We start from the raw sequence: 13,421 nt of genomic DNA on the forward strand, positions 1-13,421 counted from the left end.
ATTTTAGGAAATTTCAGTGCTTCTCCTGCTCAGCGGTCTCTGGTCCGCAAGGTGTTCTCCTGCATCTCCGTTTCCTTTTACTTGGCTTTATCAAAGCTGGCAACTTCCCCCATGTCTGGTTTGTCTGCCATTTTCTTTTTTTTTTTTTTTTTTTTTTGAGACGGAGTCTCGCTCTGTCGCCCAGGCTGGAGTGCAGTGGCGCGATCTCGGCTCACTGCAAGCTCCGCCTCCCGGGTTCACGCCATTCTCCTGCCTCAGCCTCCCGAGTAGCTGGGACTACAGGCGCCCACAACCGCGCCCGGCTAATTTTTTGTATTTTTAGTAGAGACGGGGTTTCACCGTGGTCTCGATCTCCTGACCTTGTGATCCGCCCGCCTCGGCCTCCCAAAGTGCTGGGATTACAGGCGTGAGCCACCGCGCCCGGCCTTGTCTGCCATTTTCTTTTCTTTTTTTTTTTGAGACAGGGTCTTACTCTGTCACCCAGGTTGGAGTGCAGTGGTGCAACCTCAGCTCACTGCAACCTCCACCTCCCAGGCTCAAGTGATCCTCTCACCTCAACCTCCCAAGTAGCTGGGATTACAGGGGCCCGCCAACTTGCCCGGCTATTTTTTTTTTTTTTTTTTTTTTAGTAGAGATGGGGTTTCACCATGTTGGCCAGGCTGGTCTCGAACTCCTCAAATGATCTGCCCACCTCAGCCTCCCAAAGTGCTGGGATTACAGAATGAGCCACCACGCCTGGCCTCTCCCAGGTATTTTCTTGTTTGTTTTTTGAGATGGAGTCTTGCTCTGTTGTTGCCCAGGCTGGAGTGCAGTGTCATGATCTCTGCTCACTGCAACCTCTGCCTCCTGGGTTCAAGTGATCCTCCTGCCTCAGCCTCCCAAGTAGCTGGGATTACAGGCATGCACCACCACACCCAGCTAATTTTTGTATTTTTAGTGGAGACGGGGTTTCACCATGTTGGCCAGGCTGGTCTCGAACTCCTGACCTCAAGTGATCCACCCACCTCAGCCTCCCAAAGTGCTAGGAATACAGGCGTGAGCCACTGCACCCGGCCTCCCCCAAGTATTTTCTATCTGTGGTTGGTTGAGTCCACAGATGCAGAGCCCGAGGACATGGAGGGCGACTGTACTTGTTCCTAAACCCTGTTCCAGATCTGCTCTGGGGACTTCACCCTAAGACAGTGGGTGACTCACTTCCATCCTATCTTTCACAGCCAGGACACTGAGTCAGAGTCTCTGGGGTGAAAGGATCAGGGAAACATGAGCTCAAATCCCAGCTCCACACCAGCCATGATCTGCTGGTGAGAGCATCACTTAACCTACTCTGGCCTGAGTTTCTCCATCTGACAGACACTTACCACCCACTGCCCTCCAGGAGCTGCTGCTATGATTAAACGGCATATTTAATATGAGTCCTCGGCATATTCTTCAATATCAGCATCCACCCCTTCTCCACAACTTCCCCTGCCAAGTGTACACGCACATGCCTACACACATACACGTGCACACACAAACTCCCTAGAGACGGCTGGAGGCTGGGCCAGGAGCGCATAGATCCTTTATTTCCTGCACCGCTTGCGCACAGGCTGACAAGCAATAGGAGGCTGAGAGGCGCCGCGTGGAGCAGGGCAGGCACCCGCAGGAGGCCTGAGTCCCAGCCCCCTGCTATTGAGGAACAAAGGTGTGGGAGAGGGTGGAACATGGAAGAGGAAGCCGGGGCAGGGAGGGGGGAATCAACAGGGAGGGGAGAGGGGCTGGGCCACGGGTGGGAGCCTGGACACCCCCAGGCCACTGGCAGAAGAGGGAGGGCAGGGAGGGAGAGGAGACACACCACTGGGCAGAGGGGCCCTCACCCACCCACACATAGAGACACTTGTGGTTACAAACAGTAAATAGGGACCAAGAAGGATGAAGAACAGGGAAGACGGCCAGGTCCCTCAAGTCAACAAGAACTGGGGTGGCCACCGCTAGCCTGGGCATCAAGGGGTGAGGGGCCTCACAACTCCCTACCCGTGGAAGCTGGGCCATTCCCCACTCAGGGCTGGGTCTGGTAGCCAGTGGGCCTCCCCTGGGCTGCCATGTGACCCAAGCCTGGCAGCCACAGCTTTTGTACCAGCTACAGAGCAACAGCCGGGGTTCCTACCGCCTGTCCCTGAAGAGGGTGGAGGCCCAGGTCCCCAAACTCCAGCCCAGGTTCATGAACACAGAGGGTGGGCTGGTGACAGACACAGGGTCCCATTTCAGAGGATGGGAAGGAGGGTCTGGGGGTGTGGGCTTGGCCAGGCAGAAGGAGGGGCCTCAAGCTGTCTGTGGGGCCTCTGCAGGCTGCTGGGGAACAGCAAAGCCTGGAAGGAGAAGCAGGTGGATGTGAACCAGGGCATTGAAGACCATAGGCCTGGCCTGGGCGGTAGGCAGGGGTCTGGACAACTGTATCAAAGACACAAAAAGTCGCCATTGATAATTATGCAGGTTGTCCCCTGCATGTGCCATAAAGGTCATGGTTCAGTTTATAACCTGCACAAGCTGACATGACAGGCCTGCTGAGGCTAGTGCTATTCCACCCTGCAGTGACCAAGGGCCATGAGAATGGGGACAGGCCGGAGCGGGTACCAGGACAGTACTAGGACAGTACCTAGGACAGTACTAGAGGGGAGGGATGGGCCAGTGAAGGTGCTACAGCACAGGAGTGGAGAGGACAGGCTCAGATCTACCCCTCACCGTGTGGCCCCGAACAAGTGTCCTTAGCTCTCTGAACCTCACCCTCCTCACCTAACCAATGGGGACACGTCGCCTGCCACAGGGAGTGAGGCTGATGGGAGCTGACGCATGTGCCATGGCTGCTGTGTATGAGTGTCACGAAGTCATCTTTCATGTCCCGCGACTCCTTAAAGAGGCAGGGCTCACAAAGCCTGCACTCAGCAGGTGCAGCTCCCAGACTTTGGGGTTTCTCTGGCTGAGGAGAGGAGACCCTGTTCCACCTCCCAACCCTGCAGGAGGCCCTAGCCCACCTTCCGACTCACCTAGGGGACTGGTCCAACTGTGGCCCTTGCTGGTGGAGGCCTTTGTCCCCGTAGCCTGGGCAGCCCCAGAAGGCCCCTCTCCCTCCCAGGCCCTGGGACAGTAGCTGGGCCTGTCCTCCAGCCTGGGTCAGCCCCTGGGCAGCTCCACAATCCCACCCCCGTGCTTATTTTGACTGCTGCTGCCACTGCTGCAGGGTTGGAGAGCCTGGGGGACAGAGGAGGCAGGGGTAGGGGGCAGGAGAAGCAGGCAGGCGGAGACGGGAAGCTGAGGCGCAGTGTGGGGGCACAATCCCAGTCCTGACCCCCAGCCCAGCCCCCAGGAGAAAAGTGGATAGAGATCTGAAATCCTAAGCAAATGCCACATAAATGAGCACTGGCTCTACAGTTCCCACTGAAGGGGATCGGATATGCCTATGCAAACGATATGCAAAGTCCATGCAAATCAGCATGGGCCAGGCTGGGGTAGGTGAGCACTCGGGGAGCTTATCCACCCTCTCTTTTCATCGGCACGAGGATCTGCAGCTTGTCCGGCTGGTGGCAGGGAGGTCCCCATGGGGGCACTCACCTTTCTGGAACATCTTCCGCCTCAGCTGCCGTCTGTAATAGGCATCCTGCCAGTTGGCCTGCTGCTGGAGGACATACTTCATGTCCAGGTGTGAAGGGCCCAAGCCACTGGCCTCCAGGGCTGACGTCACCATGTTCATCCGCGTTGCCTCATCTAGCTCCGGTTCCACCTCCTCCCAGCCCTCAGTCTCCTCCGACACCAGCTCTGCCTCTTCCATCACCCCTTCCTCAGCCGGCACCTTTTCGGCAGTCCCCAGCTCCTCCTCGGGCACCAACTTCTCTGCAGGCGTGAAATCTTCCCCCGGCATAATATCTGCTGCCAGCATCAACCCTTCCTCAGCCTCAAACCCCTACACCTGCTCTCCATCCTCACTGTTGCAAAAATCATACCTGGGCGGGAGATAGCGACATCTTTTGAAAGTCCAACCCCCCAGACCCACCCCCACCCCTGTCTGCACACAGATCCTGATGGTTCCTCCCCGTTCTGTCCCAGCCAGGGGAGAGGGGAGCTGGGTACCAGCTCCGAGGCTTCAAACACCCAGCCCATCCCCCTTGTGGGAGAGAGGAAGAATGGTCACCAACACTGCATAGGACCCACCTTCCTTTATGTCCCTGACCCTGCACGGAAGACACCAGCAGGACTAACACCCCCTTCTGCCTCCCTCCTGCATGATTTAACCTTCATAGCCCACCCCACAGCTACTTGCCATAGGAACAAATCCATTCTAGACAGACTCAGGTCAAATGACTTGCCCAAGGACACACAGTCAGGAAAGGGACCACGCTGGGCCTTAGTCCCAGGGTTCCCAGCTCCTAGGCCAGTGCCTGTTCACCTCTCAGCCCCTGGTCAGTCCCCACTCAGAGCTGCGTTGAATCAAACAGCCACCCAGGGGGCAAGATTTGAAGGAAAAGGGGGGCAGCTCCTTCCCAGAACAGTACCCAGCTCAGCCAGCCAAGACAGCAGGGCCTTCTTCGGGGTTGCAGGGTGGCAGAAACAGAGGCAGGTGGCTGTCTGGCTGCTGAAAGCTGAGGACAGATGATGGGGGAGCCCCTGGCAGGCTTACCTTAGGCTGGATGTGTCCCCTCTGGGCATCTCATACTTCCTTCAAAGAGAAAAGGACCTTCATTATGAGACAATGGAAGCCGAAACTGCAGTTCCTCAGGCTCGGTGGTGCTTAGGCAGTGGCCATGAGCAGTGGCTCACGCCTGTAATCCTAGCACTTTTGGGAGGCCAAGGTGGGCAGATCACCTGAGGCCAGGAGTTCAAGACCAGCCTAGCCAACATGGTGAAACCCCGTCTCTACTAAAAATACAAAAATTAGCTGGGCTTGGCCAGGCACAGTGGCTCACGCCTATAATCCTAGCACTTTGAGAGGCCAAGGCAGGATGATCACAAGGTCAGGAGTTCAAGACTAGCCTGGCCAACATGGTGAAACCCCATCTCTACTAAAAATACAAAAATTAGCTGCGCATAGTGGCAGGCGCCTGTAATCCCAGCTACTAGGGAGGCTGAGGCAGGAGAATCGCTTGAATCTGGGAAGCAGTGGGTATAGGGAAGCGTGGAAGGTCAGAGTATGAGGGCAAACCCCCTCCCCACTACAGGAAAGGCCATGGACTACAGGGCAGGGTAGGTCCCCAGCCACATACCTTTCCATAAAATACACAGGGTCTGAGATCATCCTCCTTAGAGACGTTCTGAGCTCCTCAGTCAGGGTCTCCTGGAAACCAGGAAGAGTCTCCTATGGTGGAGAGAACAGATGTTACCAGGGGACCCCCACAGTGCCTGTAATCTCAGCTACTCGGGAGGCTGAGGCAGGATAATCGCTTGAACCTGGGAGGCAGAGGTTGCAGTGAGCCGAGATCATGCCATTGTACTCTAGCCTGGGCGACAGTGAGACTCCGTCTCAAAAAAAAAAAAAAAAAAAAGAAAAAGAAAATTTGCCAGGCATGGTGGCACACACCAGTAGTCCCAGCTACTCAGGAGGCTGAGGCAGGAGAATCGCTTGAACCCGGGAGGTGGGGGATGCAGTGAGCCGAGATTGCACCACTGCGCTCCATCTCAAAAAAAAAAAAAAAAAGATAGAAAGAAATGAGGTCTTGCCAGGTTGCCCAGGCTGGGGTTGGAGTGCAGTGGCTATTCATGGGCACGATCTTATTACTGATCAGCATGGGAGTTTTGACCTGCTCTGTTTCTGACCTGAGCCAGTTTACCCCTCCTCAGGCAATCTAGTGGTACTCCACTCCCTGGACCATACTGACCCCATCGGCATAGTGTACTACAGCCCAGAACTCCCGGGCTCAAGCAATCCTCCCACCTCAGCCTCCTGAGTAGCTGGGACCACAAGTGGGAGCCTCTGCACCTGGCCAGGTTTGGTTTTAGAAAAACTCTTTGAGGCTGTGTGCAGAAGTTCCTGGTAGAGTTCGAGTAGAGGCAGTGTGACCAGTTAAGAGGTATCCTGGACTAGAGGCAGCCAGAGAGGGGAGGGGGAAAAAGACTTAAGCCATTCCCAGGAGGTAAAATGAAAGGGTGACCTGCCCCTCCACACCTGTGGGTGTTTCTCGTTAGGTGGAACGAGAGACTTGAGAAAAGAAATAAGACACAGAGACAAAGTATAGAGAAAGAAAAGCGGGGGCCCAGGGGACCGGCGCTCAACTTACAGAGGACCCACGCCCCGGTCTCTGAGTTCCCTTAGTATTTATAGATAATTATCTTTACCATCTTAAAGATCAGGGAGTGGCAGGACAATAGGATCGTTTTTAGGGAGGAAATCAGCAGTAAGACATAAGAACAAGGATCTCTGTGACATGAATAAGTTTAAAGGAAAATCCTGTGCCTAGAGATAAACCTTTTAGCAGCATTGTTTCATCCTATCACATGGGGATAAACCTTGGACAATACCTAGCTTTTCTAGGAACAAAGACACACCCTGCACGCCCAAAATCCATTAAACCTTGAGTTACCACAGCACGTGTCTCTTGCAAGGACAAGGTTGGGGGTAGGGTCACAGATTAACAGCATCTCAAATACAGAACAAAATGGAGTCTCTTATGTCTACTTCTTTCTATATAGACACAGTAACAGGCTGATCTCTTTCTTTTCCCCACAGTAAAAGCAACAGAGTTTGGGGACTGGTTCCTACTCTAGCAGCCTGGGGACCAGTGGGGCCATTCAGGGAGTTGCAGAACCCAGCAGGAAGGAAGGTCAGGTCTGGGGTAAAGGGAACAGCAGGAGTTTAGCTGTTGCCACTTTGCGTCTGCATCTCACCAGCTGAGGCGTTCACTTGAACTCCTCAGGCACAAACACTGCTCCTCATCTTCATAAGCACACAGCATCTAGGACAATGCCAGGCACAGCCGCTGCCTCATGCATGACTCTGAACTGTCCCAGCCCTGGGTGCCTGGTCTCTGGCAGCTCATGGCTCCCTCTTCCCTGCCCCAAATAAGAGGAGACAGGCTTGGAGGAGACCCATCACTTTATTTTTTTGAGATAGAGTCTTGCTATGTCGCCCAGGCTGGAGTGCAGTGGCACGATCTAGGCTCACTGCAAACTCTGCCTCCCATGTTTAAGCGATTCTTCCACCTCAGCCTCCCAAGGAGCTGGGACTACAGGCTGTGCCACCATGTCTGGCTAATTTTTGTATTTTTAGTAGAGACAGGGTTTCTCCATGTTGGCCAGGCTGGTCTCAAACTCCTGACCTCAAGTGATCCGCCTGTCTCAGCCTCCCAAAGGGTTGGGATTACAGGCATGAGCCACCGCGCCTGGCCTGAGACCCACAACTTCTGTAGAGCTCTTTATAGTTTGCACAAAGTACCTCCTCAGCTGTTGACACTCTTAATCTTCATAAACCCTGGGGAGATGAGTGGGGCTGAGACAATTAATCCCCATTCTAAAGACAAAGGTTCAGAGAGGTCAAGGAATGTGTCCAAGTTCACACAGCTAGGAGTGCTAGATCTGGGACTTGAACTTGGATCTCCATACTCTGCATCTTGAGTTCTTTTCTCTGCTCCTTGGGACAGCCCCCCAACCCGAGTGACAACATTACGTACAAAACTGCTCCACACATTCCAGAATGAGCATCTGTTCCTCATCCTCAAGGGTGTCAAGTCGAGAGGCCTGGAGGGAGGGAGAGAGGAAGGGACAGGGAAGTCAACACCCCCTGCTAGCGAGGATGCCCTCCTCCCCCATTCTCACCTCTTCTCTCAGCTGATGATTCTCCTCTTCCAGCAGCCTCAGCTGCTCCCGCAAGGCTTCCAGCTGCGGGCAGTGGTGCTGGTGCAGCAATGCCTCCGCGAAATCCTAGGGGAGGGAGGAATGGGAGTCAGGGTGCAGAGAGTGGGGCTTCCCAGTTCCCAGCCCACCCAGGCCCTCCCCACCAGGGCTAAGAGCGGTGTTCTCAACTAGTTCCAGCAACCCTGCCGGCAAGCACATCACCTGTGTCCCTCTTAACAAATGAGGAAATTGAGGCTCAGAGAAACGACTCGCAGGTGCAAAGGCAGGAACTCACAGCTTGGGGGCATCACAGGGATGAGCACGCTGCTGGTCTTCCTCTGCCTCCTCCTCTTCCTCCTCATCCGAATCTGAGTAGAGCTGGAGGAAGTCATCCCGCAAGTTCACCTGGTGTCTGAGGTGTAAAATCTGGCAGGAAGAGAGAGGAGCCATGGGCTGGGAGTGGGTAGGGGCAGGAGAGGGTCCTGGCATGAGGTGGGTGTAGACTGGCCCCCTATCCTCTCCTCCCCACCCAGTTACCTCCTCCTTGGCTGAGCCCAGCAGGGCTTCCAGTTTGCTGTTCTCCTCCATCAAAACACTGTTCTGTTTCACCAGGGACTGGCCGATGCGAGCTGCAGTGTTCAGGTCCCTCTCTCTCTCTGCAGAAGGACCATCACCCATAGGTAATGCTCTCCCAGTGTCTGGGACCTCCCAGACAGGTGGGAGAAGCTGGTGGGGGCGGACACAGGGGTCAGAGGGAGGCTAGGCCCCTAAAAGAACCCTCCCCATCCCCTAGTTCACTAGGGTACTAGACCAGAGTCTGCCATTAACCCACTGTGGAACCTGACTCAGTTTCCCCTCATGGAAAAAGAAGATCAGACCAGATTGGCTCTGAGAGCTCTTCCAGCCTGAACATCCCACATCGACCTGTCTTCCATAAGAAGGACCCTTACCTGGGCCCCCAGAGAGACTACCAATCAGGAAATAAACAAGACCCCCACCCCTACAGGACAGAATTAGAATAAGGGCCTGCCTGAATCAGGAAGGCAGTACACACCTCCTCCAGCAAATATAACATCACTTTGACGTCTTCCTGGGTAATCTTTTTGACTGGCGGATGTAGGTTAGGACACAGTGCTGCAGGAGGAGGCAGGTGGGGAGAAAAGACCCAGCCAGGTCAGCAAAAAGAAGCAGATGCTACCAGCAACCAGCTGTTTCCCATCCTATACTCAGTTCTCCAACAAGCGTCATCAGGAGAGAGGAATGGGCTCCCCTCCTGCCCCCCACATCCTTCCCTTACCCCTCGGCACTCAACACTCCTTTCCCTGCTCCCAGGGCCAAGTGGACTGGGTTTTGGGGGTTTTTTTGTTTTGTTTTTATGAGACAAAGTCTCGCTCTTACCCCCCAGGTTGGAGTGCAATGGCGTGATCTCAGCTCATTGAAACCTCTGCCTCCCAGATTCAAGCAATTCTCCTGCTTCAGCCTCCCGAGTAGCTGGGGTTATACACGCCCGCTTTCTTGTTCCTCTTCTGCCTCGTGGCGGGTGTGTATAACCCCAGCCACCACGCCCAGCTTATTTTTGTATTTTTAGGAGAGACAGGGTTTCACTATGTTGGCCAGGTTGGTCTCGAACTTCTGACCTCATGATCCGCCCCCCCTTCCTCCTCCCAAAGTGCTGGCTGGGATTACAGGCGTGAGACCACGCTCCCGGCTTATTTTTTTTAAACCCCTGGAGGAGCCTGAAGTAAGTGAGTCACAGTCCTCCAGGCTCAGAAACTGGGCTCTCCAGACACCTGGGTCCCTGGCGCCTAGGAGAATGGAGACAGCCAGGGGAAGTATAGCCTCAGACTGGCTCATCACCCCCTACCCAGAAGGCAGTGCAATGGAGTCTCCTGGGTCAAACAGACGCAGCCACTTACCCTGCACCTGTTGCGTGTGCAGAGGACAGGAGGAAGACTTCACCAGATTAGGGGACACTCGAGCCTCTACGCCCAATCCAGGGATCTCCCCCGACCCGCAGGAGGATAGAAGGAGAGAAGGGGCGGGGAGAAGAGCGCAACCTTGCCCCCATACCCGCAACCAAAAAGTGGGCAGAACACCCCCCTCCGCGCACCCGCCCCTCCATCGCACGCAAGCCCGGTCGGCCAGCGCCGGCAGCGCCTTCCCGCAGCCCCCCGCCCCTCTCCTGGCACTGCGGTAGATCCAGGAGAGGGGCGCTGAGGAGGGGCAGATCTGCTGCAGCAAGAGGCGCGTGGAGGCGGGTGGACTAGCGCGCAGGCCCCAGGACCTGACTCACGGGCACAAACCAGGGGACAAAAGCGGAGGAGGAGATGGGGAAGGGGTGACCAGACAGATGCCGCAGTGACATCGCGGGGGTGGTGGACGAGTGACATTGAATGCCAGAAGGGGCGGGGCGCCTGGACCCGATGGGGCCACTTCCTCCCTGGAGGTGCCCCAGTCCCCACGCCGTCCAGGACCCCGGGGGCCCGGTTTACCTTCCTCCAGCTCCCGAATAAAGGCGACGCGCTCAGGGCCGGACACCCCGGGTCGCCGGCCAAAGTAGGCGGCTGGTGTCTTCCAGATGCCCGCTGCCTTTCCAGTCCCCAGGCCAGTGGCCCGGGAACCAAACGGCCCTTGGAATACGAAGCGGGCCCACGGCGCGTCCGAATTGTTGGGCACAGACCGGACATCCCCTTGGATGGCCGAGAATGCAGACAGGCGCCGGGCTCCTGCCTTGACTCCAGCCTCGGAGGCCGGGCGAGCTCCGGTGCCGGCTTCCGAGAGGACTTGGGATCCAGAGGCAGCTCGGGATCCTGCTCTCTGTCCAGTGCCTCGTGCCTGCGGCTGCGCAGAGGGCTCCAGAGCGGGACTGGCTGAGGGCGCACAGGTGAGTGCTGCTGGGTCCCCGGGTCCGGGTCCGACTCCGGGTCCCGGCCGGCTCCCAGCGCAACCCCTCCCGGACACCTTGGGGCGCATCTTGAGTCCGCTGTCAGCTGCAGCGGCGGGACCTTTATACCTGCGCCAGCCGCCGGGCCGGACCACGCGTAGGGGTGGGGGCTGCCGAGAAGCAACTAGTGGCAAGCGGGACTCAGAGCCGCGCGGGAGAGGAGCTAGTGGTGACGGAACAGAGCGCAGTAAGAAAAGGAGGGCAAGAAGGGCGAGTGCAGGTTCCGGATGGCTCCGAGTTGGGATGGGAGCGAAAGACTTCTTCTCCCCTCTCCATCTCCGGAGAATGGTTCTGCCCAAAGCCGCGGCTGCCCCCGGACTCGCGGGACCCCGGCTGGGGGCGGTCCCTCCCCTACACCCGCGCCAGGGTTTGGGTTTCGGGCGCGTTACCTGGTGTAGAAGCTGCCAACCCAACGTTGTGCATACGGTCTGGGGTGGCCAGCGCATTAGGGCAGTGCTGCGTCTTTCCCGGTTGACTGGGAGAGACATTCCAAGCTCCAGTGCGCTTCCAAAGTGCTGCCCCGCCTGGCTCTGCAACCCTGACCCTTGCGCTCACACCCCAGTGCTCGCGCCACTCGACATCTTCCATTTGATTGGATTAACTAGTTCTTCACCTCCAACCCTAATTCGCTTTGCCCTCCTCTTGTCATCCTGGCGAACCCCTGTTCTCCTTGGGAGACACCGCTTAAAAGTCTCCCTGTACCCAGGCGCAGTGGCTCACGCCTGTAATCCCAGCACTTTGGGAGGCCGGGGCAGGCGGATCACCTGAGGTCAGGAGTTCCAGACAAGCCTAGCCACATGGCGAAACCCTGTCTTTACTAAAAATACAAAAATTAGCCGGGCATGATGGCGTGCGCCTGTAGTCCCAGCTACTCAAGAGACTGAGGCAGGAGAATTGCTTGAACCTGGGAGGTAGAGGTTGCAGTGAACCGAGATCGTGCCAATGCACTCCAGCTGGGGCTACAGAGGAAGACGCCCCCTCAAAATAAATAAATAAATAAATAAATAAATAAATAAATAAATAAATAAAATTTAAAACATTTTAAAGTATCCTACTGGAAATGTTGGGTAGACAATTAGATGTATAATCCTGAGTGTAGGGGAGAGACCGGACTGGAGATTTAAATGTAGGAGTCATTGCTCTTTGATGGCCATTTAAGGCTGAGACTGGGTGAGATCCCCCAAGAGACTGAGAGAAGACAGATAAGAGCGCCCAGGATTAACCCCCCTAGGATTCAGAGGGCAGAAAGAGGAGAAGGAGGCATCAAAAAGAAGACTGGGATGAGTGGGGCAGTGAAGTAGAGGAAAACCGGGAAAGTTGGGTCCTAGAAAGTAAAGAAAATGTTTCACGTGGAGAGTGGCCACCAGTGTTGGGTGGTGCTGCTGGTGAAAGACTGAGGATAGAGACTCGGCTTGGCAAACCCGGGTCATGGCAAGACCCTTGGCAAGAGCGGTCTTGCGGGGCCAGGCACAGTGGCTTACACCTGTAATCCTAGCACTTTGGGAAGCCTAGGCGGGTGGGTTGCCTGAGGTCAGGAGTTCGATACCAGCCTGGCCAACATAGTGAAACTCCGTCTCTACTAAAAATACAAAAAGCTAGCTGAGCATGGTGGTGGGTGCCTGTAATCCCAGGTACTTGGGAGGCTGAGGCAGGAGAATTGCTTGAACCCGGGAGGCAGAGGTTGCAGTGAGCCGAGATTGCGCCATTGCATTCCAGCCTGGCAACAAAAGCGAAACTCTGTCTCAAAAAAAAAAAAAAAATTTGCTGGGCATGGTGGTGCATACCTGTACCACTTAAGGGGCTGAGGTGGGAGGATCACCTGAGCACAGTTCGAGGCTGCACTCCAGCCTGGGTGACAGAGCAAGACCCTGTCAGAAGGAAGGAAGGAAAGGAGGGAGGGAGGGAGGGAGTATAGAAAACTGTATTGAAGAAATCGGCAAGAAAGGAGGGCTGGAAGAGGGCACAGGAGCTGAAGGAGGATGTGAACGCTGGGGAGTGTGTTTTGAAGATGGGAGAGAGGACAGTATGTTTACATGCTGATGGAAATGTTCCCTCAGGGAGGAGAAAGCAGGTGCAGAAAAGACAGCCCATCTCCCAGAATAATTCTGGAAATGGAGGAACTTTCATAGGCTAACCCGTTCTCCTCCTTGTTCAAAGTCTGCATATTTTCTTTTCTTTTTTTTTTTTTTTTTTTTTTTTTTTTTCTGAGACGGAGTTTCACTCTTGTTACCCGGGCTGGAGTGCAATGGCACAATCTCGACTCACCGCATCCTCCACCTCCCGGGTTCAAGCGATTCTCCTGCCTCAGCCTCCCGAGTAGCTGGGATTACAGGCATGCACCACCACAGCCAGCTAATTTTGTATTTTTAGTAGAGACGGGGTTTCTCCATGTTGGTCAGGCTGGTCTCAAACTCCCGACTTCAGGTGATCTGCCCCCACCTTGGTCTCCCAAAGTGCTGGGATTACAGGCGTGAGCCACCGCGCCCAGCCCAAAGTCTGCATGCTTTCTGTGGTTTCTTTGTCAGCAGAAAGCTTGAAGGAGACACAACCCCAGGGTTTGCTGCGACAGTGAGGTTGAAGAACATGAGGAGGTGGCATCAGCACAGCCCAGGCTTCCATGAGACTGCAGCTCCGTAGGCTCTGCTGAGTGGTCCTCCCACAGCCCAGCTTCCTGGCCTGTCTC

The 13,421-nt window shown here is 55.5% G+C and overlaps 1 protein-coding gene across 1 annotated transcript; it reads right to left on the reverse strand.

Annotated features, from left to right (window-relative positions):
- Window positions 1–1,541: 1,541 nt before the first annotated feature.
- On the reverse strand, window positions 1,542–10,779 carry LOC105472414 (huntingtin associated protein 1). The gene is given in 10 exon segments (XM_071081927.1): window positions 1,542–3,974; window positions 4,649–4,687; window positions 5,232–5,323; window positions 6,725–6,792; window positions 7,632–7,698; window positions 7,777–7,881; window positions 8,086–8,220; window positions 8,332–8,520; window positions 8,849–8,928; window positions 10,287–10,779. Coding segments are annotated over 10 exon segments (1,710 nt in total). The 5' UTR covers window positions 10,768–10,779; the 3' UTR covers window positions 1,542–3,520.
- Window positions 10,780–13,421: the final 2,642 nt, after the last annotated feature.

Source organism: Macaca nemestrina, chromosome 17 (genome assembly GCF_043159975.1).
Source record: "Macaca nemestrina isolate mMacNem1 chromosome 17, mMacNem.hap1, whole genome shotgun sequence".
Classification (NCBI taxonomy): domain Eukaryota; kingdom Metazoa; phylum Chordata; class Mammalia; order Primates; family Cercopithecidae; genus Macaca; species Macaca nemestrina.